General features: G+C 46.7%; 1 protein-coding gene across 2 annotated transcripts in view; it reads right to left on the bottom strand.

Moving 5' to 3' along the window:
• The window catches only part of IGF1R (insulin like growth factor 1 receptor), a 313,412-nt gene extending 289,554 nt beyond the window's left edge, over window positions 1-23,858 (bottom strand). The window contains exon 1 of one of the 2 annotated variants that reach the window (XM_057543127.1): window positions 22,711-23,858. In XM_057543127.1, coding sequence (XP_057399110.1) covers window positions 22,711-22,804 — 94 coding nt within the window. In that variant the 5' untranslated portion in view covers window positions 22,805-23,858. The remainder of the gene's footprint in view (window positions 1-22,710) is intronic. The other variant, XM_057543128.1, reaches the window with a different exon arrangement.
• Between the last annotated feature and the right edge of the window lie 2,677 nt (window positions 23,859-26,535).

The raw sequence follows: 26,535 nt of genomic DNA on the forward strand, positions 1-26,535 counted from the left end.
TCATTGTTCATCACAGTGGCACATTATCTTTAAACAGGTCAAATATGTGAAATGGTTGTACTGCCATATGCACACGTGATTGTTGAATCAATTCTCACAGCTATATGAACCCTCTCGACTGCAGGGCTCATCTACAAGAAGCAATGGGCTCTATCGGGAGTGCAGTAAGTGGGAGAGGGCAGGAAGTTTTGTTTTGGTTGTGATCTTAGAACTCTCTGGTCTCCGTTTCTTTGCATTTCATAAAACCCACCACGTGCCAAGTACCACGGACCCAACAGTGAACACAATTCTTGCATTCATGGAGCCTTCAGTTTCTCTTTCCAAAATTTTAGGTTAAAGCAATCATGATCACTGTTTTGTCCTTTTGGCATGTGTAATTATGATTTGGTAACAAATGCTGTCTCAATACAAGAATTAGATTCTGTAGTAATTTTAAAGCACTACTAAAATCCACTCTCCCCCAAAAGCTGAAAATTTATCATTATTACTTTTAAACATACAGGTTTGTTATAGATAGCATTAAAATTTTGACCATTCAGAGACCACCACCTACTCATTCTGCCAATTAAACTTGTCTATGGCCCCCAAGACAGTGTTCACTAGACGAGAGAAACATGGTTCCACAGTTGTACAAATATTTTTTAGAGAAATTGCAATGACAATGGAAAGTTCACTGGATGAGGAGAAAAGGGAGCTCTCTAGATTTCCAGAGAGAAGAACATGCTGGCCTCAAACACGCAAAATTAGCAGAGCCCGACACAGAGGGGGTGCCTATTAGGTATTTGTACATCCACTATTTCACAGAATGAACAGCAATTTTAAAAAGCAGTTGCTCCGTCTGCTAATTCAGAGCACCCTGCTCCCAAGAGCTCTCTCTACATCATCAGCAGAAACTGGAAAGATTTCTTCATCAGCCAGAGGTGAGGCAGGTGTGTCTAACTGTAACTTAGAGTTTGTACCCCGTGTGGGAGAATCCAGCAGTTACCACCTATTTTGTTATAAACGCGGTGTTTCCAAAGATGATGTGTAAGGCTACGGAGAGTCAAAGGTCTTTGTGCTTTAAAAAAAAAAAAATCACTAAAAATTAAAAGTTATACCCAGGGATTGAGCATTTGGTTTTAAAAAAAAAAAATCACTAAAAACTAAAAGTTATACCCAGGGATTGAGTATTTTTTCCCCCAATTTTTATTGTTGAGAGAGCCCCCAAAAACTAGAGATAAGAGAGCTGTTATTCCCCCACTGGATGGGCAGTTGAGGAAAGACAAAACAGAAAGACATGTCTCCTGTTTATGACCTCTAGGAAGAGTCCCCCAGAATATGGGCTGTTCCACCATATATCAATTAACCAGATTGTGTAAAACCACCTGCCCTCCAAACAGATGCTACCATAACCCCAGAGAAGGCAGGCAACAGCACTTTAACATGCTCCTAGATGAAAACACAGCCCAGCATCTGCACAGAACAGGTACTGAGCTACACAATGGGAACTGGACATTAGGAATTCTACCCAGAAACATTTTCATTAATCTTCATGAAAGCCCAGATCAAGTATCAGTAGATATCTGCTTCAACTTTTTAGGCCCCTGGATTTGGGGGTGGCGGGGGGAAACCATTCACCACAGATGAAATGATTCTGGGGCCAGAATTAGTTAACACAATGAGAACCACTTCAGTGGCTAAGATATCATCCCTTAAAGCCGAAAAGGTTCTTCTATTTCTAAAAATGTTGACTTTTATCACAAATTAGATCAGAACTTTCAAATAGAAGGAATAAAGTTCGTAGCACGGAAGCATTTGAACTTGAGACACTTTTGCTGATCCGCACTTTTATTTAATGAAAAGGGTTGGTGGGGAAAAAAATGTGAAGGCTGACATTCCATCATTTTGTTGATTACTTTGGATCTTTCTCCCTTGTTGCAGGAATTATAAATATTCCCACTTCTTTTATATTCACAAAGTGTAATTTGTACCTGAACAAGTCTTTCAAAAATAAACATTAACATTATAAGGGAAACAAGTGGCATTGTTGCAAATGTCTATGTGCCCTAGAGAACTCACTATTGCTTGGGTTATATTCACACATACACCACAAAGCTTAAGAAGGAACTTAAATTTCGCCTGTGCACTTCTGTGCTGATTAAACTGAAGTTCTTTTAACTTATCACCTTCATACTGCCTGTCCAAACAAAAAGATCTCAAGAATTCCTTTGCAATAGCCCAAACAAGAGCCTAAACTTGCGAAGCTATTTTTCAGAGCTCAATAGTACAACAACAGGAAGTAGAACTTCTGGGATGGAGATTTTGCTATTTATTTTTTCTTTCAATGGCTGCTTTTAAACGAGAGAGAGAAAAAAAATGTCTACAGACATTACAAATCCTGGAAGCTATGAATCAGGAAGTGGGAAATGGTTGATGCTGAAATGGCCAGCCTGAAAACCCTGGCTCTTTCATGTCTTCAAGTCTCCAGGGCCAGGAATTTCAGAAATCTTAGGCATTTTGCATTATTTTCTGAATCTTAAAAGAGCCGAGACTTGAGAGAGTAAGGCCAGGGAAATTAACCAGTGAGTAAGCCCCTAACCTCTGGCTTCATGCCCCTACCACCACACATACCTTGCCCCCATAATTAAAGGTTCAGTGGGGACTTACTGTCTACAAATGGGGTTTTGTTTAAGATGTTGCTCAAGAGAAGGGGGTGAAAGGTCCTGATGGGCACAGACAGAGCCGACCCCATGCTTCAGCCTCCTTGTTCCCTCCCAATGTGGAATCTGCAATAGACTCAGGACCCTAAATATTTCACATCTCAAAACACCCTACAATTGATGGATGATGACGCTCACTTTTGTTTTCGGGAAAGACTCTACCTGATAGATTCTACTAAATCTGAGTAAAATTCAAAGGCCCACAGAACAAAACTGCGCGAACGCTTTCAGACATGCAGATTTGAGGGGGACATCGCTCCCTCACCTGTTTCAAATGGAGCTCAAGCAACAGTGCAGGGCTCGCTCTCTGCAAAGACACCCAACAAACGTCTGCATAGGAGTTTATCATGCTGATCGAGGGCAAAGAGCTCACCACCATCCTCCTTCCAAAAGTAATGACAACTCAATCAGAAATGCCTTTCCATTCCAAAGCCCTCACAGTCCAAACACCAGAAAGCTACCAGGGCCTGGAAAATATTCCCAATTATTTCCTACAGGGATCAGACATACCACCTCCACTAGCAGGTTGTATGCGATGACATGTTTAAAAAAATGTTGATCTGGGGTGGGAAGCAAAGGAAAAAAGAATGGAAAATGAAGTCATTTCTACTTATTCCTATCAGATGTGATAATTTGGGAGGCCTTTGTCTGGCATCACAATAAATCTGTCATAATCAAATACAGGCAAATACACCCGGAATGTACAATGCGATGGCATGCTCGCATACAGGAGGGACTGGTCTCCTCCACCTCCCCAAAAAAGGTCTGGGTTATTTCACAAAGACCAGTGGCCGCCAGTGTCTTTCTTTAACTTACACGAATAAGAGAACCAGTCTTTAATGAACTGCTTTTGCCCTCGAGACTCAACCACATCCCTCAGCCTGGCCTCTGAGGACCCCCAAAACCATTCCCAATCTGCCTCCAGCCTCATCCACCACTACCACCTCCACAAACCCTCCTCTCTAGTCTTTTCTTCAAGCCCCACCGCACGCTGTTAAGGTCCTAACCTCAGCTCACCCCATGCCTAGTGAAATCCTGGTCCTCCAAGCACCTCTTCCAGGGGGCCTCAGGATCTCCCCCTCAATTTCCACCGCCCTTTCCCACTCTGCTCACCCTGTTCTCATTCACTGCGGTGCCCAGGCCTCTCCCAGCAGCTGTGCAGGCCGGATCTTCTCAGCCACACAGTAAGCTCTTTTTAAGGCTGGAGCTGCATCGGTGACACCTTCCTACCACTGGCAGGTCCCTGAACATCCAGACACTCCAATTTGTCTCTCTTCAACTCCTACAAAACCAGATTCTCTCTATCGAGCTCAGCTCAACATCCCTTAGGCCCTTGATCGACCTGTTCGCCTCCTCGGCTCTGCAGTAAAAGCATCACCAAACCTTTCCACTCTGCTGCTCACTGTAGCCACATCCAAGTGGCGCCCTCAGCCCCTGCTCTCACAGGCGCCCGGGGTGGGCCTGGCATCAGAGAGAAAGACGAAATGAGTGAACAGGACCCACTGCCCCTCCAGGAGCCAGATCACCCTCCAGGCCCCACGCAGCTTGGTCGGCCTCTGGGACCACGCTCAGGACTCGAAGCTGGGACACCGAGCCAGCCTTCGACTTCCACACCTACCTGGCAGGGCTGCTGAGAGGACAGAGGGAAGGTGGGTGTGAGCTCTTCGCCCACCGCCCTCGTGGGAGTTGGGGCCTGAATTCCCAGGGCCGAGAAAAGGCTGGTCCCTGTGGTCCCGCTGCCGCCCTGCTCCCACCACCCTGCCCATACATCTAACCCTCGACCTTTCTCTGTCCTTTCATCCATAAGAATCCACAGCTGCCACGCACACATGACCCTCAGGGCAACTTTCTGATCAAGACAAGAAAAAGGTGGCAAATCGGCCTTCAATTAGGAGCCCAGGGCGGCAAGAAAAGGATCATAAATTCCCCACAAATAACTGGCACACACTGACTGAACATTCAAATGGGTGGTCATGGTGGAGTTCGGGGCGGGGGAGAAAACCTCACATGGGCTTCTATCCCCTTCACTTAAACACGCCCCATTTTCAGGCAGCGGAGGATCCAAGAAGCATGATAAACGTCCCTTGCAGGTTTCAGATCAGCAAATTAAAGGGGCTAACCGAGTCCTAAGGAAGCCCAAACCGCAGGCAGCAACCCGCACGCAGGGATCCTCCTAGCAGAAGTCTTAAGACGGTCCCATCCGTCTCTAAACTGCTCACAGGATTAACGGGAAGGTAATGGGAAGGCTTGATCGATACTGATTTTACCGTCATGGGAGTGACTCATCCTTAAATCCTACCCAGCTTAAAACTCAGCTGTGAACAGAAACAAAACAACATAATAGCAAGGTCAGATTGAAAATAGCAAGTATGACTTGTAAACAGTTCATGCTTATAAACAATTAACAGTCACCTCCCCAGTCATCCAGCCTTCTGGATGTGCTGAGAGGAAGTACCGCTCAGACTCCCAAGTGGGCCAGAGGCAGGACTGTCCTCAGCACAGCCCGCATCAACCCCTCCCCACCATGCTGGAGTCAGGTTTACAAAATAGACCCTGAGGAAGTTAAGATGAGTGCCTCCGAACTGCATTCCATGCATTTGAAAGATGCGTGCTCACCAAGGAACCGAGCTTTCAAAAACTCAAAGTTAAGCTGTCCTGGAGTACAATTCCCCCCAGGAGCTACTTCAGAGTTTAAAGGCAGCAACTTCTTTGTCCAAAAATGGCAGAAATGGGGTCATGGGAGATTTCCCAATAACTGTGTTCCTCTCAAGAAGCATTCACTTTAAGAGAAGCATTCAGGTGCCCAGAAGACAAACCACACGTTTTAGGCATTTGGCCAAAGCATCAGAAAGCAAATGTGCTTAGTGCCATCTTGAAAGTATATACTTTTAGGTACTGAATTTCACTTAGTTTTTCAAACCTAACCTGTAACCAACTCTCAAAACTGGCCAAGAACAAATATATATATATATTATATGTATTATAATAATATAATGTAACATATATACTATCCCATCGTTATGGAATGCATGTTTGTGTCCCCCGAAAATTCATATGCTGAAGCCCTAACCCCCAGGGGGATGGTATTAGGATGTGGGGCCTTGAGGGTCATTAGGTTTAATGAGGTCATGAGGGTGGGGCCCCTTGGTGGGATGAGTGTCCTTAAAAGAAGAGACCAGAGCATGCTCTCTCTCCCTCCCTCTCTCTCCACCACGTGAAGATACCACGTGAAGATGGCCATCTGCAAACCAGGAAGTAGGCCCTCATCAGACACCCGATCTGCCAGCACCTTGATCTTGGACTTCCAGCCTCCAGAACAGTGGGAAATAAATGTCTGTTGTTTAACCCCTCAGTCTATGGTAATTTGTCATAAAAGCCTGAGCCGATGCAGACATCCCTCCAGCTCCATAAGAGCACATCACCAACTTGGGAAAGGGGTACACCACCCTCTTGTCACGTGACAATACCTCCTGCCCAGGGGAAGACAAGAGTGGTCCCTCGGGCTTGCTTCCAAGATGCAGGGAAAATACCAGTCCAACCTCCAAACCTGGCTGAGCTGCCAGCAGTAAGATTCCTCCCACAGGGCCCACACCTAGAGACTGCTCAACTGAGCAGGGTGGAGAAAAGTCCTTTCACAGCCAAACAGGCTTGCCTACCTCCCGGTCTTGTTGGAATCCAGCAGGTCCAGGCCTGAGCCCTGACTCCTGGTTAAACTAGAGGGTGACAACTTAGGACAAAGAACCAGGCCCAGAAAGCATCTGCTGGAATGGTGGGCAGGCGGGCCTGGCCTTGGACGTGCAACACATGCCCTGTGCCCTCAAGTAACACACCCCTTGGGGCCTCCATTTTCTCTTCTGTACAGGAAGGCGCTGGCTCTTTTCTACTTCGGAGATGCTCCCATTCTTGCTTGCAGAGGTCAAGCCCTTTCCTTCAGGGCTCCCTATGCCGTGGGGGAGACAGTGTGCAGGAAGAAATTGAGCTGTCAAAGCAAATGAAAAACTTCCAGTCTAATCAGTGAGGAAACCAAATATCTAAACAAATCTCTCTTCTGGAAAAATAAGAAAATGAAAAAGCAATTACATGTCACATGGCTGATTAGTAATAAATTTCATTTGTGAGTAGATGGCATGAGAGTCTGACTCCTGACTTGCTTCCCCTGAAAGGAAAACATGATCTGCAATACTCTCTCATTATGGAAAACGAACCCATCCCTGGTGACTCAGCTCAAACCTACATTTGTTGGTGAGGCCTCCCTTGACCTCACACACCCTCCGCTGTGCTCCCATGGCACCTGTGACACCCTTGGCTTGCTTCTCCACCGTGGCCACCACGGGCAGGGTTTGGCCTTCTTCAGTTTGTCTCCCCCACTCTCCCACATGGCATATACTCATAGTTGAACCAATCAAGAAATAAGATTTTTTGAAATTGTGGTAAAATAAACACAACATAAAATGTACCACTTTAACCATATTTAAGTGCACAGTTCAGTGTCATTAAATACATTCACACTGTTGCACAACCATCGCCACCATCCATCCACAGAACACTTTCCATCTTGCAAAACTGAACCTCCAAACCCATCAGACACTAACTCCCCATCCTCCCCTCCCCCAGCCCCTGGTACCCACCATTCTACTTTCTGTCACTATAAATTTGACAGCTCTAGGTACCTCATATAAGTGGAATCATATGGTATTTGTTTGTGTCTGGCTTATTTCACTTAACATGATGTCTTCAAGGTTCATCCCTGTTGTAGCATGTGTCAGACCCTCTTTCCTTTTTAAGGCTATATAATATTTCATTGCTTGTATGGGCCACATTTTGTTTAACCATTCACCCATTGATGGACACTTGGGTTGCTTCCACCTTTTGGCTACTGCAAACAATTATTTGCTGCTATGAACATGGGTGTGCAAATATCTCTGACTCCCTGCTGTCGATTCTTCTGGCTATATACTAACATAGGACTGCTGGATCAGACTGCAATTCTACGTTTAATTTTTCAAGGGACCACCACACTTTTCCACAGCGACTGCACAATTTACTTTCCCACCAGCAATGCACAAGGGCTACGATTTCTTCACATCCTTGCCAACAGTTGTTGTTTTCAATTTTTTGATAATTGCCATCCTCATGGGTGTGAACTGGTATCTCATTGTCATTTTGATTTGCACTTCCCTAACGACTAGTGATGTGGAGCATCTTTTCATGTGCTTATTGGCCTCAAGGAATAAGTTTTAAACCAAAGGAATTAACTCCTCCCCCTAAGAAAAGCACCATCTCTTACTGTGGGTTGTTTCATCAAGTTGGTTGAGTAAGTGGTTTGGATTCAAGACACATTTCTCTTAGAAACACCACCAAAGGTGATGGCCCCCTAGTGAGACCACCCAAGCCCACCTAACAAGCTCTTGAAGCAGGACTAAACCTGGATCCCCATTCTGGTAAGCAGAGACCCCGTTCAACACAAGAGAGCAGAGCAAGAGGGCAATTCCTTCTCTCTGTCCTAGGGGAAGCTCTCCAGCAAAGCATTTACTAACCAGGCACCATTTCTATGGCTGGCTTCCCACCCCCTCGCTGAGACCTTCTCTGGCAGCCGGGGACCCAGGCTCTGGGACTCCCATTCCTGCAAACAGCCCTTAACCTACAAGGGCCACGGGTTCTCAATTTTTCCACACTCTCTATTTTAAATATTTTAATTAGTTTTTCTGGATAAGTAGATTCATGTGTTTCAGATCCTGTGTCCTAAATTTGGGCAGGGGCTATGACTCCCACCCTCATTTCTCATGCAGATCTGCTTCTTCCCCAGAAGGCCGCCTGACCCCTAATTACCTGAGCTATTCCTGAGGAAGGAAGACAGTGCAGGGCTGTACACGCTTCACACTACTGTGGGAATGACTCATTTCTGTCCTGTAGTGCTGACACCTGGGCTTTCTTGGGATTCAAATAACTGCCTCTCCTGGAGGAGAATGTTTCACGCCCTTCCCTGGAGACAGAAGGGACAACAGGAAGAGAGAGGGACAGAAGGGAGGGAAGTGTCTTCTATCCCCAAAGATAAGGCTGGACCCAGCACTCGTGAAACTCCTCTAAGTAAAATGAAGCTCAAGTCTTAACGTAAAGGTCAGAGAAGGCAAATGATGCTAAAAGCGCAACCTCGGAATCCATACACACCAGGAGGGTACCGATTATTTTTTAAGGAAATAAACAACTTTTAATGTGTATCTCCTCCATCCTTAGCAAAAATAAGAAGAGCTAACCCCTAGTGCAGATGGCAGGAATGTCATACATTCAAAGGAATGTATGTGTATTTGCTCATGAAATACTTAGTCTTGTCTTCTGAAATGGGTGCCATTATCAACTCCCGTTTTACAGATGAGAAAACTGGGGCCGAGAAGGAAAACAAGGTGTCCCGGGAACATCCCATCAGTAGATCTCATTTTGAGAGGCTCCGGGCTCTAACTCAAATCTCCAAAGGGAATCTGGACCACCAAACATGACCGGGGAGAAAAGCAGCCTGTGGTACAGCAGAAGGCCTGCTTTCCAACTGAGGAAAACGGACACTCTGAGACGCTTAGGCTCTGCTTGCTCCAACAGGTGAAAAGGGATTTAAAATTCAGAATTCACTATGCTGATAGCAGGAAAGTAGCACCAGAGTCCCCAGGCCCTTCAGGAAGCCTCTGAAACTGGCGTGTTTTTAAGGTTATTTGTCCAGTGAAAACAGCTGCAGAACAGGCAGCAGGAATCTTCCAGCACCAACCCCCAGCTAAGGACCAGCAACTGCTTCTCAGGAGAACTATAACGTGCCCGGTCGAGTTAAAAGCATAAATCAATACGCGTTAAAAAGCACCAGTAGCAAAGCCCAGACCTGGACACAGAGCTGGCATCCCCTTTCAAACAAATCATTCCTCACTGCTCCGGGTGGTGCGGTGAGGCCTGGAAACAGCCCTGCGAGGTCTGCCAGCACTGCAGGGGGCCAGGCCCTGCCCACCCCAATCGCAGCAGGCCAAGGCCACGGCCAGCCAGGCCCACGACCTAGCTCGGAGGGGAACCAGGGTCATCGCTCGACTGGGTTCCCTTGGAAAGCTGGAAAGCAGCGTCCGGCAATGAACGCACAAGCTCACCTGAAGAGGTTTCACTTTTATTTTTAGAGGAGAGGAGTAAGTCTGGAGGCCGTGTTGGCTCCCCCAGTTTCAGCCTGGTCCTCACCCCTACCAGGCACCCCTGATGCCCCCAACAAAGATGAAGCGTATGTGTGTGTACATTTCTAAAGTCCAGGGCAGCTGTTTCTGAAGGGCTCTGCTGTGTGAGCCGCCTCCTCCTGGGCCTCCCTCACCTACACCTTCACTGGTTCATGCCAGGGACCCCCATCAAGAGGCCAGAGAGGTCTCCCTTGCACACTCTCTCCCAGGGAACACCCTGACGCTCAAAAGGCTGAGTCCCCTCCCAGAGCGCTTGGCTCTCCTGCCCGCCCCACCTCCACAGGCCCTGCCCCACCAGGAGCCTCGCCCCTGGGACCCTGAGAGTCAATACATTCAAGGAGCACTGAAGTCAGACGTCCCCCTACAGCCTCTCGTGCTCTTCAGCAGCTCGACATCCCCACCCCGGCAGCCCACACACTTCATGAGTTCAAAACTTCACTGTAGATGTAGGAAAGGAGGTCAATCCTCCAGTGGTTAGCATGGGGGGAAGGCCGGGGCCTGGAGCCCTGGGGAGAGGCCGGCAGGGCCACCACAGCATGTGGAGAAAAGACAGACAAAAACATGCATCTGCTGGATGCTTTCTACAAGCTGGTTCTGCTGAGCACCTGAGATACATTATTGCTAATCCTCACATCATCCCAAACTACAGATGGGGACACTGAGGCCTGGAGCTCCTGCTCCAATACCTGCCTACATCTGAGAAAGGGAGATAGAGGGGTACGTGCGGGGATGGGAGCTTCAAAGGCAGGCAGTGCTGCGCATAGGCAGCCCCACGACAAGGACAGATGAAGGGCAGGCACTGTGCTGGCTTGTCCTGGTGAGTTCACATCCACCCTGTTCAACATTCGCATGGCGATTTTACAAGACTCTTTTACAGTCTATGCTTGAAATTAATGTGCCAGGTTCAAATGATTATGTTTACATTCTATAAGAAATATCCCATCTTACAAGTCTCCTCAGGGGTATGAAGCTTTTAACGATAATCTCTTAGGTGTTAATTATGTTCAGAAGTCCTCGTCACACCATCCTAGACAAGTAAACTTCCGGGGGAGGGGAGGTGTGCAGGGAGCAGGCTTCACCTTCAATGGCCCTACAATGAGGCCGTCAAAGGCCTTGTCCAGAGCCCTAAAGGAGAGGGAGCACTTAAGTGACAGAGGTCTTTAAGATCAGCTACTGTCCCTGCCAGGATCCAATGCAAAAGTCTACTGGCCTCAACAAGAAAACAATGCAAGAAACAGAAGCAAATGTCTGCTCACAGTGATTCTGCTGCTTCCAACCAGACCTTCCTAAGAAGTCCATCTCTCTCTACAATGTCTCAGGATCTGAGAACTGGAAAAGCCATAAGAAACAGCCTAGGGGGTCACTGTCATTCAGAGGGAAGAGTGTGAGTGGTCAGCAGCTGCAGAGGAGGCAGTGCCCACCGGACCCCCTGAGGCTCCCCCCTGCTCCCCTGCATCAGGCCAAGCCAGGCAGACCACACAGCAGAGCCCAGCCCGACTGCTTGCCTCCAATCACGTGCCCAGCTCCACGTAGTTTGAAGCCTGCCACCGACACAATTGGTGCTGATGAGTGATTCATTAAACCCTATCTATAAGGAACTTCTGGAACAAGGCTTCCCTCCAGAGGGATGAGGCAGCCTTGACACAGGGCTAGAATCACAAGTGACCTTTCCAGGGGTTCTAAAATTTTTATTAACCTCAGTGTACAAAAAGCCTGATGAAACAATGATTTTAAAGATTGCTTTCAAGTTCTATGTAGTAGTAACTGGCCTGATAAAATGTTTCAGCTGGCAGAGTGATCATGACAAGATGAAAATAAATTTGTTGTAAATAGTGTTGTAAAGAGTGCTTCAAAGTGAATGGGGGGGTGGGGAGAGGGACGGAGTTTGTCCCTTTAAGAAGTGTTCTGTTTCTTGAGGTCTTCCTATGTGCCAGGCACTGGGCCGCGTCCTGGGAATTCAAGGATGACCAAGGTACCATTCCGTTCCCTGACCAGTGGGATAGAACAATTTGGAGGTGATGCACTAATAGGGGTATAAGGAGAGAGCCGTGAGACCATCCAGCATGCAGGATCAAGGCCACCAGAGAGGGGGAACTGTAGCTAATTCTGAAAAGAGTTTGCCAGAGGGCAAATTGGTAATATAGTTGTTCCAAGCAGAGAGGCTCCCACCTGCCAAGGCAGAGAGACTTGAATGGGTACAGCCTGTTTCAGAAACAGCCGGAGCTGCTGTTCAAAATGTCTTAGATGATGGCAGGTTGCAGTCCTCTATCAGACAGCCAAACCAATGACTTCCAAATTAAGAATAATAAAAAGCAATCACGGAGAGACCAGTCTAAAACTTTCGAAATGTAAAACTGAAGAGCCTAACTTAGTGTAGCCTCAACTAAGGAAGTGAGAAAGTGGACTCTGAAAATACCCAAAAAGTATGAAGCCAAATATAGAAAAATATCTAACAAAATACAACCAATGTGAGACCCAACGCCAGCAATAACAGTGTTTGTTACTATTCTCTATTAGGATTTCTGGCTGGTAAACACCTGAACCACATAAAAACTGCCCAAGGGCACACATTTAAGAATAATATTAAAGTTTTACCACATATTTTAAGTAGAACAAGAGTAAGTAAATCTTGCTTATTTTTAAAAATGAATCAATAGGTTTTTTAAATCTCTAACCTCAAAAGAAATATTTTAGAAGTTGTCATTTTCTAAAGTCCTGTAAAAACATCTTAAATCCCAAATTGTAAAAGGCACACTAGATATAACAACTTTGCCAAAGTTGCTGACATCACTTAGGAAGACCCTAATTCTCTCATGCTAGCTCACTGATGCAGTAGAACAATCTTAATTCAAAACCATATCCCAACGGTTCCTACAGAAGCCTGCAGTCTCCACATTTTCCTGCAAACCGGATTCCCAGGAACCAAGCCAAACAGCAAAATCTAAGAAGGGCAGTGGGGTAATTGCTATCTTCATCCATAGGGCACTGTTAATTCAGGACCCAAGAGGCTAAATTTCCTTTCTGGCCACTAGATGGCGCCTATGCATTAGTGAGGTGGGCAAAGTGCACACTGGACACTTCTTGGGCACCAGCAGAAATTGACAAATTAAAGAATTAAGAGAGAAAGCATAATAAACAGATCTCTGAAATGGATGCTGCACTGCAGGCACTGGCCACTGTTTACTGAAAAAAGGTAAAATCACACAACTGTGTTTAACAAGCAAATTGCAATCCTGTTAATAAGCACCTTAGCAAAATAAAGCTTTATTACAGAACATTTATTGAGCACCTACTATGTCCCAGGCTCTGACAATGGCAGTCAAATGTCAAGTGCGTCCTATATTTCTGGCACTACCCAAATAACATCTCTGTTCAAGGATGTCATGTCATGAGCAGTAGCAAGCTAAAGTCTGAGGGCTTAGTACATGCCAGCCTCTGTTCTAAGCACTTGACATATGTATCAGTTCACTTCGTTTTTATGAATAAATGTCTGGAATAGGTTCTATTAAAATTATAATATTACAGGGCTTCCCTGGTGGCGCAGTGGTTGAGAATCCGCCTGCCTGTGCAGGGGACACAGGTTCAATCCCTGGTCCGCGAGGATCCTCCGCGAGGATCCCACATGCCACGGAGCACTGGGCCCGTGTGACACAACTACTGAGCCTGTGCTCTAGAGCGTGTGAGCCACAGCTACTGAAGCCAGCGAGCCATAACTACTGAAGCCCACGTGCCTAGAGACCGTGTGCTCCGCCACAAGAGAAGCCACCACAGTGAGAAGCCTGCGCGCAGCAACGAAGACCCAATGCAGCCAAAAGTAAATTAATTAATTTAAAAAAAATTATTATATTACAGATGAGGGAACTGAGGCACAGGAAGATTAAACAATTTTCTTGAGACCTTAGCTATTGAGCAGCTGAGATTCAAACCCAAGCCCTTTGGCTGCACTGCTCTCTATAGCCTCATAAAATGACAACAGCTCAGGTACCAGACAAAATAAATCACTGTTAACCGCCACAGCAGGGGGTATGACATCAAAAGGAATAAGGGGGAAGTCAGGTCTATAGAAATGAGGGTAATCAAGAAAAGCTTCAGGAAGGAGAAGGAATCTGAGTTAGAAATTAAAGGATGGCATCTCAGATGTACTATAACCACAGGAAGGTATTCGAGGGACACGAATTAACTGACTCAGTGTCCCATCTTTAGACAGTTACAGTATTGTCCCTATTTCACAGATCTGAAACCTAGAGGTTTTTTTAAATGAAAAAAAGTTCCTCTCCCGCCCCCCAATTTTCCTGACCTTAATTTTCTAAATATATTAGAAGATGATTTTATTTTGTTGTTTAATGAGAAAAGGAGAAAACTCTCCCCCAATTATTTCAAGTCTGTACATTTCTGTTGAGAATCAGAAAAGTTAACTTGTTCAGGGCCTGGGAACTAATTGGCAGCGAAAGAGAAACTAGAACCAGGTGACCTTGCTGTGCTCTAGAGTAGCACTTTCCACTATTCAGTATGGAGGAGGAAGGGGGACAGGGAGCAGTAAAGAGGAAAAACATGCCAAGCCATGAACACAGCAGGAGCAAAACCATGGAGACAGGAATGGGCTTACTCACCGCACAGCTAGAGCCCATTGCTGGAGAGTGCTGGGAATTCACACGGGATCCCTACAGCAAAGTCTCAGTAGGACGGATTACAGCCCGAGATGGGGGCCCTTGGACTTGATTCCTGGACCATGATGCGGCACCAACCACAAAAGGCACATGCTGAGTATCTGGGGCTGGCAAGTCCATCAAAGCAGAGGGAGGGTGCAGGAGTCAGAGTGCCCAGCCCAGAGGCCAACCAAGCATCTCCTCTAAGAGTCCATGCAGGTCTGGACTGGACCAGGGTGGAGCCAGAAATGCACAAATCTGAACAATTTCAAGTGACTCAGTGAGGTAGAAAGGAAACATTCAATGAACGAGTCTCCCCAGAAAAGGGCTGATGAACTGAAATTTAACTAGGAATTCCATCCTGATCCAACATTTGTTGTTGAAATTCTTACTGAGGTAATGTTAGACAGAAAATCCCAAATATATCGCTCGACAAAGTAAAGCAGCAATACAAAAGAATTTCCTGTGATTAAACTATACCATGTTGTGACCTCACATGTGCCATGAACTCATTATCCACAGAAATCAGACAACAGAACTAAGGAAGCTGAACGGCAGACCTTCCTCTGTCGCTGGTCTCTTTGTTCGTTCGTTTTCATGACAATCTGTGTTTCTCTTTCAAATTCGGAGTCTGTGAGCTATTGGTAGGTATTAACCCACTACTATGAGACCCCAGAAAATTAGGTGGGGAGAATAAACACAGGATGACACTGATAATCTGAGCACAACTGCTGAGGATTTTGCAACCTAAATATAATTAATAGCTGATGACTTAAGAAAACAACTGCCAGCTGATAGAGGAAGGTAGCTCATGGACCTCTCACCTGGGCTCTCTTTCTATGCTTACTACTTTTCTCCAGGAGGTTATTAAAGGTCACTAGGATACTTCCAATTTCGGAAAAACTGTTATAAACTCATCTCTCCCTAATCATCATCAGACTTTTCTCCCTTGAAGTGTTATTAACTAAAATTTGCCTAACTCAAATTGGTACTGTCTCATGTACTTAGTCTAACATGTATTTCCAATAATCAATTTTATAGAGACAAACCACTGACTGTATTTTATGTGAGAGGATAAGCTGAAAGTAGGCATCCAAAATATCTAAGGAAAATTTTAAAGTTCTGCTCTATAAAACATTTATGCTTTAAGACTGTCAACATATATTTGTTCTCTCATGTCAAGAGTAATTTAGAAAGCAGTATGCATACACCTGAATTACCAACCTGACAAATAATTCCAAAGCCAGTTTAAAGAAAGCTAGTGATGGGTTTAAAAAAAAAAAAGTAGCCATACAAAAGTATACAAAACAGCAACAATAATGTACTTGAAACTGTCAGAACTCGGATGAATGGATGGAAATACACACACACAATTCTGAACAAGTGGCATTTCTTATTATATAACTATTACTAAAGTAGATGCTTGTCTTGTTAAGGGGACTAAGAGGCTAAGGAGTGATATAAAAAATAAACTTTCAAACCTCCCTCTCCCAAGAACTTTCTGGACTAGGAATAGAATACTTTCTCAAGTCTTTAAAATACAAATGCTTAAATTAAAAAAAAAAATTTTTTAAGACTTCCAGACTATCACAATGTGAACAATTTAAAGCAGGTATAGCTATCTCTGCAGCATTTGGTGGTACCTGTCTTATGCATGCACATTTTCCCTATGTGGCTAGCCTCCAATCTATTTCAAATAAGAAACCATCAGCAATCATACGTGGGACACTCAGCTCCATGGACACATCCCCAGCAACTGACCAAGTAGCCATCACCAGCACTAACCAAGGAGAGGACCAATATGAGAATAAAGGCAGTCCCTGCATCCCTACCTACCTTTCCCCATCATAAATAGTAGCAACAATACACCATAAAAGTTATTGCAATCATAGGCATTCACCCCTCATCATAAAAGAAACTTTCTGTTGTGTTCCAGTAAAATCTGAATAGCAACCTATAAGTTTAAAAATTCTTCTAGTCCAGGGCAGAAAAAAGAGAAAAATGAAAGCCTTGTTTACTAGTTTGTTTCTTTAGTGTTTTAAACAAACATAGCAAGTAATTTCTATGATTTGACTCATATATTTAAAATCATATGTAGGATAGTTTATGATATCAGAACAAATTTTTAAACTTAAAGAATTGAGTCCAATAAGTACTCAACGTGTATTTATTGAGGAAAAAAGGAAAGAGAAAAAAACCATTTAATTCAAGTAAAGAAATATCAGTATTTCCTTCAGATTTTGAAATTAATCAATTTCGTAAGCCCTAAGTGAAGATGGCAGAAGTGGAAAAAGTAGAGAAATCTTCTAAACGTATTATTTGGGATTTTACAACATGAGTAAAACTGACAATTTAAAAATAGAAAAAAAAATAGAAAACAATTTAGTCTTCAAACTTCAAAAGTCTCAAAATCAAAGACACTGTTAATATTTTGAGTCGAATATAACCAAAACAATTTATCAAAAGAAACGAACTTCACCATGCCCAGGGAATGTGCATCTATTGAGATAACAACCTAACTTGTTTTTAAAGATCTTCTGTTTACCAACCATTTTACACCAAATGTATGCCCCTTCCTCAGAAGAAATCAGTTCTTTCCAGATCCTTGGGGGTTGGTATAAGGGTGGTACTTATTTCAAAGTTTTAATCTTTCCAAATACTGAAAATCCTCCCCAAATGTCAACAAGTCTCAATGTGCAAAAACATTGGGACTGTTGTTCCCCACTCCACCCACCCCCCCACCCCCCACCCCCCACCCCCCACCCCCGCCGCCACCTTAGTTTAAGCCAAATCATTTCTTTACAAATAACTGGAAAAGTTCCTCTTGATAATGAGATGCCAAACACCATTTTCAAGGAGAGGTCAGAGTGCTTCATTCATAATTCAACTTGTTGTCTTTAAAGTGTTCAGAATTTTCCTTTGGAACATCTCAGACAGAGAAATCAAGAAACTATATCCCAAGCACGTGTGCAACTATTATATATTTAGTACAATTGAGAGGCATGCATCTCTTGGACTCAGATAGCACCTGTCATAAGTTGGCTAAGAACAGCAGTTCAAAGCAAGTTGGCCTGTGGGCACAAATACCTCTTCTATGAACTAGGGTTGATTTTTAAGTGAGTTTTGAAAACAAATCGAAAAAAATCACAACCCAGAGAGAAACATGGGTTGGACATTTTACAATTAAAAAACATTTCAAGATTTAATTGCCTCCTCAATCTCTTTCTTACCCCCTCACACTTTTAAAATCAGCAAAGTATTTTAAATTAAATAAGGCCTTACAATTATGAAAGTTCTCTAAAGATTTCCAGAAAGCTAACTAAGCAATGTGTAAATCCAAAAAATTTAAACCAAGTAAGTCCCATCTTCCTTACAACTCAAAACGTGCTGTGAAACATTCATGTACACACCTGTAACTCCTACTAAAGTTTTGGCAAATGGTAACTGTCCATTTTTAATCACAATTGCCATAACCAGTGTTATAAAGAAGGCAGCGCAGCTGATCGAGATGGGTGACTCTCATGGATGTCACAGCCTGCCAGCGACAATGCAGTAAGAGGGAAGGTATTAATAAGGCAAGCGGTGCTGCACAGGCCTTCAGAAGATCAACAACACTGATTTGCTTCCTGTCTTAAGTCTACAGAAATGTTTTTAAAGAGCCTTTAAAATGTTACTTGAGAACTGTGTACCCTGTGCTGAGTCTGAAAAAGATCTGAATTTTCAAGAAACTTTGTTTCATGCACGATTATACAAAATGCCCCAAGGACAAAAGTGAAGTTCTCTTTCTGTGCAGGCTCGGGCATCACTTAACAAAGGATCCAGCTTCTATACAGCAGGTGCTCAATAAGTGCTGGCTGGATTCAGTTGCTTTTTACAGCTCATTCTTACAAAACAAATGAAACCAGATTTAAAAGGAAGCTACTGTCCCTGGAGGGCTCTCCTTGGCAAAACTCTAAGGCAACAAGTGAAAACGATACAGTTGATATTCATTACTGCCCTGATCTTGCAACAATAAGAACAGGAAACATTTTTATTAGTAAACTGAGCCTCAGAGGAAGACCAAAAACAAATATAAACAACAATTATTCTTTAGGTCTTTTCCTATTAAAAGGCCAAGGTAAACCTGGATAAAGACAGAACAGTTTGAAAACAAAAATGCATTTGCTATGTTTTTTAATCTTTTGTTCAATAAGAAATTTTAACTTAAAAAAAAAATCACTGTATACCTGAAAAAACTGCTGTATCCTAAAAAGATTCTCTTTCCTGCTCAGATTCTGGAGCTATTTAAGAAATAAAACAAGCAACAAAGAAGAAAAAGCCCACTGCATTAAAATGAACAGTTCTTCCTCAGTTTTTACTACCAGGGTGGTTAATATGGGATATCAAAAAAAAGACAGTGGAAATTCTTTATCATCTTAAACATTACATTCTTTCTTGTTCGAAAACATATGTAAAAAAACTGGAATAGAAAATGCCATCCAGACTCGGCTCCTAAACTCTCATCTTGGAAAGACCAACATCGTTTCAGATTCAGTTAAGGATTTTACTGTCACAAATCGGACTTTCACTACTAGCACTTGTGTTTTTTTAACCCAAGCCCTTAATCCTTAATGTGAGCTATGTCTAACCAAGATTCTTTTCTCCTGTCTGTCCTTTTCTCCTATGGCATTGAATCTCTGTTGTTAGAGCTTCAGCGATCAGTTTGTAGTTCATGGATCTGAAAAACTCCATAAATAAAAAAAAGAGAGACATCAACCTGCTGGACAAATTTACTTAATAATTTTAATCTGGATTCTATGTTCAAAGGAACACAACGCATTCTTTTCAACCTTAGCATATTTTTTTTTAAATCCCATATTACATTTGGGATATAATTCACATGCCATAAAAATCACTAATTTAAAGTTTACAATTCAATGGTTTTTAGTATTTTCAGGAAGTTGTGCAACCATCGCCACAATCTAATTTTAGAATATTTTCATCACCCCAAAAAGAAACCCTGCATCCATTAGCAGCCACTCCCCACCCCCTCCTCCCCCAGCCCTATGCAACCACTAATCTACTTTCTGTCTCTATGGATTTGCTTATTCTGGACTTCATATAAATGGAATCATACAATACGTGGTCTTTTGTGACTGACTTCTTCCACTTAGCATGTTTTTAATGTTCTTCCAGTCAACCTTAGTATATTTCTTAACGTTGGACTTTTCTAATCCTTATGACAAATCAAACATATAACCTTTTAAACTTCAAACCCACGCCCCACCCCTCCACAAAAGTACCGTTTACTTGCTATTTCTCTCTAGAGAAGCTAAACTATAATTTGCTATTTAGGTTCTTTCCAAACTTCTTATTCTGGATTCTTCTCCTGGTAATAAAACAGCAACTTCTTTTAACACCAACCTTTCACATACCTACATTTCCCTGACAATAAGATATGACTGTGCCTGGGGCAGAAAGATGACCGGATCTTTTTAATGAGATGGCCACAATACATTTAAAGTGCACACTGACTTTTTTTTATATAAAAAAAGCATCATATTATTTGGCTATCACTCCTAACTCCCAAACCTCCCTTCTTCAGATGCACTGTTCACAGTACATTGATACAAAAGTCTGTATGACTTCATCTGCTTCGAAACGTCTAGATTTCCTAAGTTAAAGATTTAAAAAATCATCCCTACTGCTATCACACTCTGAGAGAAAACACTAATCCCTAAACAGGCCAACACAATATTAATCAACAGCACCCCAGTCTCTATTATACTAGACAGTCAAAAGAATGTTGGTCTCTGATAGGACTCAGTGGTTTATTTCTATCAGAAGTAAGCGTTCCAGCACCTTTTGGACTAAGAACTGAACACACCCTGACACTGAGCATATCATTTACTCCTGAAAACTTCCAAGCTGTAGGGAGGGGCAGGTAGTGAGTTAGAACTTCAACAAACCATAATGAGGACTGGGGTGCTTTCTGGCCATCCATCAAGTTTTCAGAAACCAACCATTTTCAAGGGATCCTTGAGCAAAGCTTTGGCATCTAGGACTACAAAAGTACGTTAAAATGCCCCTACCCCTCCTGACTGTTTTCTCAGGGAAAAAAACCACCTTTCACAAAGAATATTTTTCACAAAGAACTCCAAAGATGATATCCTATTTTAAAATGCCGGAGTCCTGCATGGGAGAAGCAAGGCCATTCCTGCTGTTGTGAATTTCAGAACTTACTAACATTAAACAATAAAACCAGAGACACGACACAGTTTAACAACATGCTGTAGTAAAATGGATTAACTCTCCTGTGTCTCCTAAGCTATATTTAGGTTTTAAAGGCTAGAAACCCTCCTCTGTCCCCCCAAACACTATCTGTGAGCCTTAGAAGGGAGCCGAAAGCCCTTCGCCCAATCCAGCCAGCGGAAAGTTTAGAAAACAAAGAACAGGAGAGTTCAGACTTGTAGAAGGTCCGGACTCAATCACAGTCTTACTCCATGAAGTAAACACGCTAATTCTATAAAAATCTGCTGTTACTCCGTCATGGACTCATTTCTTACAAAACGTTTAAGAAGGGTTTGTTTACAGGAACAGCCTTTCCGAATTGCCCCTATGATGGGGACAGACAGCCCCCGCTGCCTCCCGATTCCCCCCCCCCCCTCACTCTTCGAGGCTCCGTCGTGATTTTTCAAAGTTAATTGGCACCACCTGCATACCCTCGGCAAGCATTACTCACCAACACGCCCTCGTCTTTCCTAGCCCCAGTTCTGTGACTGCGTTTAAACTTTAATCGCGTTCAAGTTACCCTGCCATCGCGAATGTACCAGTAAGCCTCACTTTAATGTTTTGAGAAGAACAGGACTCCCTCCTTTCCTCCCTCCACACCCCGCGGGGCCCTAAGTTCTCACTCCCTCCCTCCCCGCACTTCCCTACCCCTACCCGACACTACCAAAACAAAAGCTATCAGATTGCAGGCGACAGCGTGTGGAGCGATATTGCTTATTAACTATGTACAAAGGAAGTGCGGGGCAGCGGGGGAGGGAGTGCAACAAAACTCTGGCTACGAAACCCAGCCCAAGGTTGCGCGGTCGCAAAACAAAACACCCTCCTCCGCACCCCCGCCGCCGCAGATCCTGGCGCCCCTTAAACGACGACGCACGACACCTCTCGCCAGGGCCCGGCGTCTCGGTGTCCCGGAGCGGCCGTGTGGCTGCTGCTACAGCCCCGCGTTGAGAGCACGTGTATGGAAATGCAAGTCGGCTCCGACCACACACCCACTCCCGCACACTCGGATGCTGCCCTACCACCCCTAGCCCCGCCAGGAGGAGGAGAGCGTCCACCCACCGGTAGAATCTGGGACAAGCTCCCAGCACCCTCTGAACTGGGGGTCCGGACGCGCTCCCCGGAAGAGCCCAACTGACGCAGGGCCCCCGACCTCGCACTTTTCCAGGGGCTGCATGGAAGGGTGGGGGGCCTAGGCGGGAACGCTCCCTGCACCCCCGAGCAGCACTGAGCAGCCCCGGGAAGCCGGGGACTGGCGACCCGCCGCGGGTCCGGCGAAAGCCACAGAGAAGGCCAGGAACCCAAAGAGCCCAAGGGACAAAGCGCGTTGGGCGACAGAAGGCCGCGCTGGAATGTTTGGAAACCTATCCTGGGGCTGCGAAGCCTCTCCGCCAGGCACCTCCTCCAGGGCACCTTGCACCCCCAAGGCCAGTAGGCTGCCCGCTCCCGCCACCGGGCACCGAGTCTGCCCCAGCCGCGAGGTGGCCGCGCGAGCTGTCACCGCCGCCTGCGCGGTGCGCGGCCCCGCGCGCCGGGAGGGGCGCGAGGTGCGGGAAGCCGGGCGCGAACTTCCCCGCTGGAGCCCGCGGGCCGCCCGGGAGTGAGCGCTGCGGAGACAGCCGACCCGCAGGGCAGGGCTCTCGGGACAGCGAAAGAGAAAGCCACCGAGGCCCTTCCCGCGTGGGGATGCGCTGAGCTGGGGCCCGCGGGGCTCCAAACTAACGAGCCTGGGCCCCAGGGCCCCTCCGGCCTTCCGGCCGAGCCCCTCGGCGCCCCGCCCCGCGGCTCCCGAGACCCGGAGCCCGACAGCTGCGACGGTGGCAACTCGTGTTTCGCAAACAGGGCGCAGCCCCTCAGAGGAAAAGTTCCCGCAGTGGCCGCGGGCGGCGGGCACATACTCACTTTCTCCACTCGTCGGCCAGAGCGAGAGCGCGGCGGAGAAAAATAGGAGCCCCCACAGCGAGGTCGGGGACCCTCCTCCGGAGCCAGACTTCATTCCTTTTATTTGGGACGAAATTCCCCTTTCTCAAAAAAAAAGGGGGGTGGGGACGAAAAGAAAAAGTCTCAAACTCGGTCTTCGCCCCCCCCTCCAAAAACAAGGGCGAAGGCAACAATACTCCAAAGGCGGCGCCGGCCAGGGGTCCGCGGGGCTGCGCGGACGGGGCGGGCGGCGGCGCTGGGCGGCCCCTCAGCGCCGGCAGCCGCGGCCGAGGACTCGGCGAAGTCGGGAACCCGATGCGCGCCGGGGCGGGCTGTCGGCGTCGTCGGCCTCCATTTTCAAACCCAAAGAGACAGGAGGGAGGAAAAACTGCAAAGAAAGGGGGCAAAGCCCAAATCCGTCTCGGCGAGGAAGGACAAACCCGACCCCAGACAGAGGAAGAGGCTGTCCGACGCCTGAGCCTCCGCGGCGGGAGGGCGCGACGCAGTTCGCAAGATTGCCCCGAAGTCCGGGTCGCGGGCGAGGCCGACCGGGGGGCAGAAATACGGAGTAAAAATGAATGAGCGGCTCCCCCTCCTCCTCCTCCTCCGGGCTCCGCTCGCCGCCGCCTCCTCCCTCAGCTCCGCCGCCGCCGCCGCGAGCTCCTTCCCAAATCCAGGACACACACAAAGCGGCGGGCCGACCGCGCCGCGCTCAGCACTCCCGCCGCGCCGCCCGGGCTCAGCGCCGCCGCCGCCGCCCGACCCGCGCCGGCCCCCGCCCGCCGCCGCTGCCGCCGCCGCCGCCGCCGCCGCCGGCTCCGCGCGGGGGCTCCGGCTCGCTGAAGGTCAAAGCTGAGGCGCGCGGCGCGCCGTGGAGCTCCCCTCGCGCGGGAGGGGCGTGGAGGGCCCGGGGAGCGGGGCCGAGGGTCTGCAAGCTCCGGGCACGGGCGCGCCGGGGGCAGGCTCGCTGGCGGCGTCCCTCTCCCTCGGTCGCCTCTCGAGTTCGCCTGGTGCGGTCGCTCCTCCTCGGGTTTTTTTTCCTTTTTTTTTTTTTTTTTTTCCGCTCAGCAGAGTTAATGCTGGTAAACAAGAGCCTCAGCCTCGCCGCGCCGCTGCCGCCGCCGCTGCCACACACTGGGGGCTCGCGCGCGCGCTCTCTCGGGGCCGCGCACACTCGCCCGCGCGCACACTCGCCCGCGCGCACACTGGAGCGGCCACAGCCGCAGCCGCGGCGCGCGGAGGGCCCGGCCCAGGCCGGCGCGCGCCAAGAGCCGGAGCCTGGGATCTCAGGGCAGTGCGGAGCGGAGCCCGGGCGTGGGATGCGAAGCTGCGAAGCACCGCCCCCGCCCCCTGCCCGCGCGGGCACACGCGCGCGCGCGCCCACACGCTCTCGCCCCCACCCGCACTGCGCCGGCCACCCTGCACGCGCCCTCCCCTCCCGCAAGACTCCAAAAACAATGCCCCCGGCGCCGGTCCGGGCTTGGCGGAGGAGCTAGCAGGGGAGGGGAGGAGGGGCTGGGGTGGGGGGTGGGGGCGGGCGGGGAGTGCGGGGCCCGAGAGGTTCATTGAAAACAACAACAGCAAGGCTGGAAAACGCGTTTCCCCAGTTCTTGAAAAGCTTCATTGTTTCTTGCAGCTGTTGCAAAAGAAATAAATAAGTGCGTGCATGCGGCATTTTTTCGCAGCCTGCTGGAAAGCTCCAACGTGGCGGGAGGGGCATACCTGGGAGAAAGGAGACCCCCAGGCTACTAAGTGGGCACATTCGCGCAAGGCTGGGGCGGCCACGGCGTCGCCATCGGGGAGCCCACAGTTCCAGGGCTCGCGGGCAGCTAGGGCGAAGGGCGCGGCTCTTATGGCTCGGCCCCGGGAGCAAGGGGAGACGGCCCGCTGGGGCCCGGAGCCGGGGAAAGGGAGCCCAGACAGGCTGCCCCGCGTGCCCAGCGCGCGTCCCCGCGGCGGCCGCCAGGGGGCGCGGCAGGAGCCGGGGAAGGCTGGCCCGCGGAGTGTCGCCTCCCTCCCTCCGGGAGAGGAAATATGGGGGCCCGGACTGGGGGCCGGCCGGGCTGGGTAGCGCTGGCCCGGCCTCCGAGACCCGCGGCGGGGCCAGAGTGATCCTCGCGGATTCGCGCTTCTCCTGGCTCCACCACGTGGGCGGCTGAGGGGAGCGGCCAGGGCGCGTGCACGGTGCGGGGCTCCGGGGGCCCCGAGGCTAGGGGGCGTGTCCGAGGGGCTCCCCGAGGAAGGGGTGGGGGGACCGGGGCCGAGACGGGTCTCCTGGTTGGGTTCGCGACAGGCGAACACGCCTCACGCAAGCACGATGAGTGGTCACTGCGGAAACCCACCCGCACCTGCCTCGGGTCCTCCCGGGCACGTCTCTCTTGCCTCCTTCGCTCTGTAAGTGACTAGAAACTACCAGCCCAGTCTCCTCTGTGGTTTTCTTGAATGTGCCCAAGGAGGGGTTTCTCCAAAAAGAGACTGCCCTAGGACTGCCATCTAATGAATAACGCTGTGGAGACCAGGTCCTCAAAGCGGGAAACAGCCCAGCAATGGCTAGAGAGAGGAGTTTGAAATACGTGGACTTTTAAAAATAGTGATTGGACCACGTGTCGCCTTTAATGTGGTCCGGTTTCATGACTCAGGCTAATTGCTGTCAATAATAAGTAAAAAGAAGATGGCTAACAAAAGAGTTGTGAATGTCGAGATTGAGTAGAAGTGTTAGTCTCATAAACAGTCAGACTGTCTGGTAAGAGGGTATCTGTTCTAAAGGAAAGTAGGTTTCTGTTTTTTACTCTAATTGTAAAAGATTTCCGCGTTACATTATGCATCCCATCGTTCGTAAATAATTTTTTAAATTAAGAGCTGAAAACAAGTCAAAAGCTATTATAATGGAAACCTAGCCCTTTTCCCCCTGTATTTATTCCCTAGATCATTTTTCCCCTTGGAAATTTTTAGCTCAATTCAGTGAGTCAGTTGGATAGAAGGGAAATAAATCTTTTTTTACTTAAGAAAGTCATTCATATGGGATTGTTTTGTTTAACTGAAATTCAGCTGAATTTTTAAATAAAATGTTCCAGTTTTAGATATTCCTGGACATTAACAAAGAAAGAAATATATTTGAATCTTTAAAAAGAAATTTAAATTTAGCATGTATCCTTTTAACAGTAGGCACTACCATATGAATAATTAAAATTTGGTCTACTAATTTTTAAATATTTCTTCAGACAATTCCCTATATGAGGTTGGTTTCAATGCCTACAGATCCATTCTGCAATTAAATGTAAAAGAATATCAATATTATATTTTCATTATATTTAATATTCAGAATTTTGTAATACATACTTGTAAATTAAGACAAAAGTTTAGAGCTGATTTTTTAAAAGAATGATGCTAATATAAGATCTTTAAATACTACACAATATATATTTTAGTATTAGTAAATTCAATCAGTTGTCCCTGAGAACATAAGGGGGTATATGGAATAAAGAGAAATGCATACAGTTATTTAAATTGTAGGGGTTTTTTTTTAACCAAAATGAGCTTTCATTTGTGATTTTTTTAAATGTTTTTTTTCCTAAAGTGCTAGGACGTCAATAAGGTTAAATTATTTTAGACAGTGAAGTTAAATGTTTTTTATCATATAGCTTAATATTTAGAAAAAAAATCAAAATTTAGGTTGCCTTTCAGCTCTACCTTGATTACACAGACAAAGAAGGTGATTTGCATTTTCTTCAATTATTACATTCTACATACCAAAGTCAAGCTTATTTTTTCAGCCTTGGAAATAAAATCAGGTAGTAAAACATTAAT

The sequence above is a fragment of the Balaenoptera acutorostrata genome, chromosome 3, assembly GCF_949987535.1.
Source record: "Balaenoptera acutorostrata chromosome 3, mBalAcu1.1, whole genome shotgun sequence".
NCBI lineage: Eukaryota > Metazoa > Chordata > Mammalia > Artiodactyla > Balaenopteridae > Balaenoptera > Balaenoptera acutorostrata.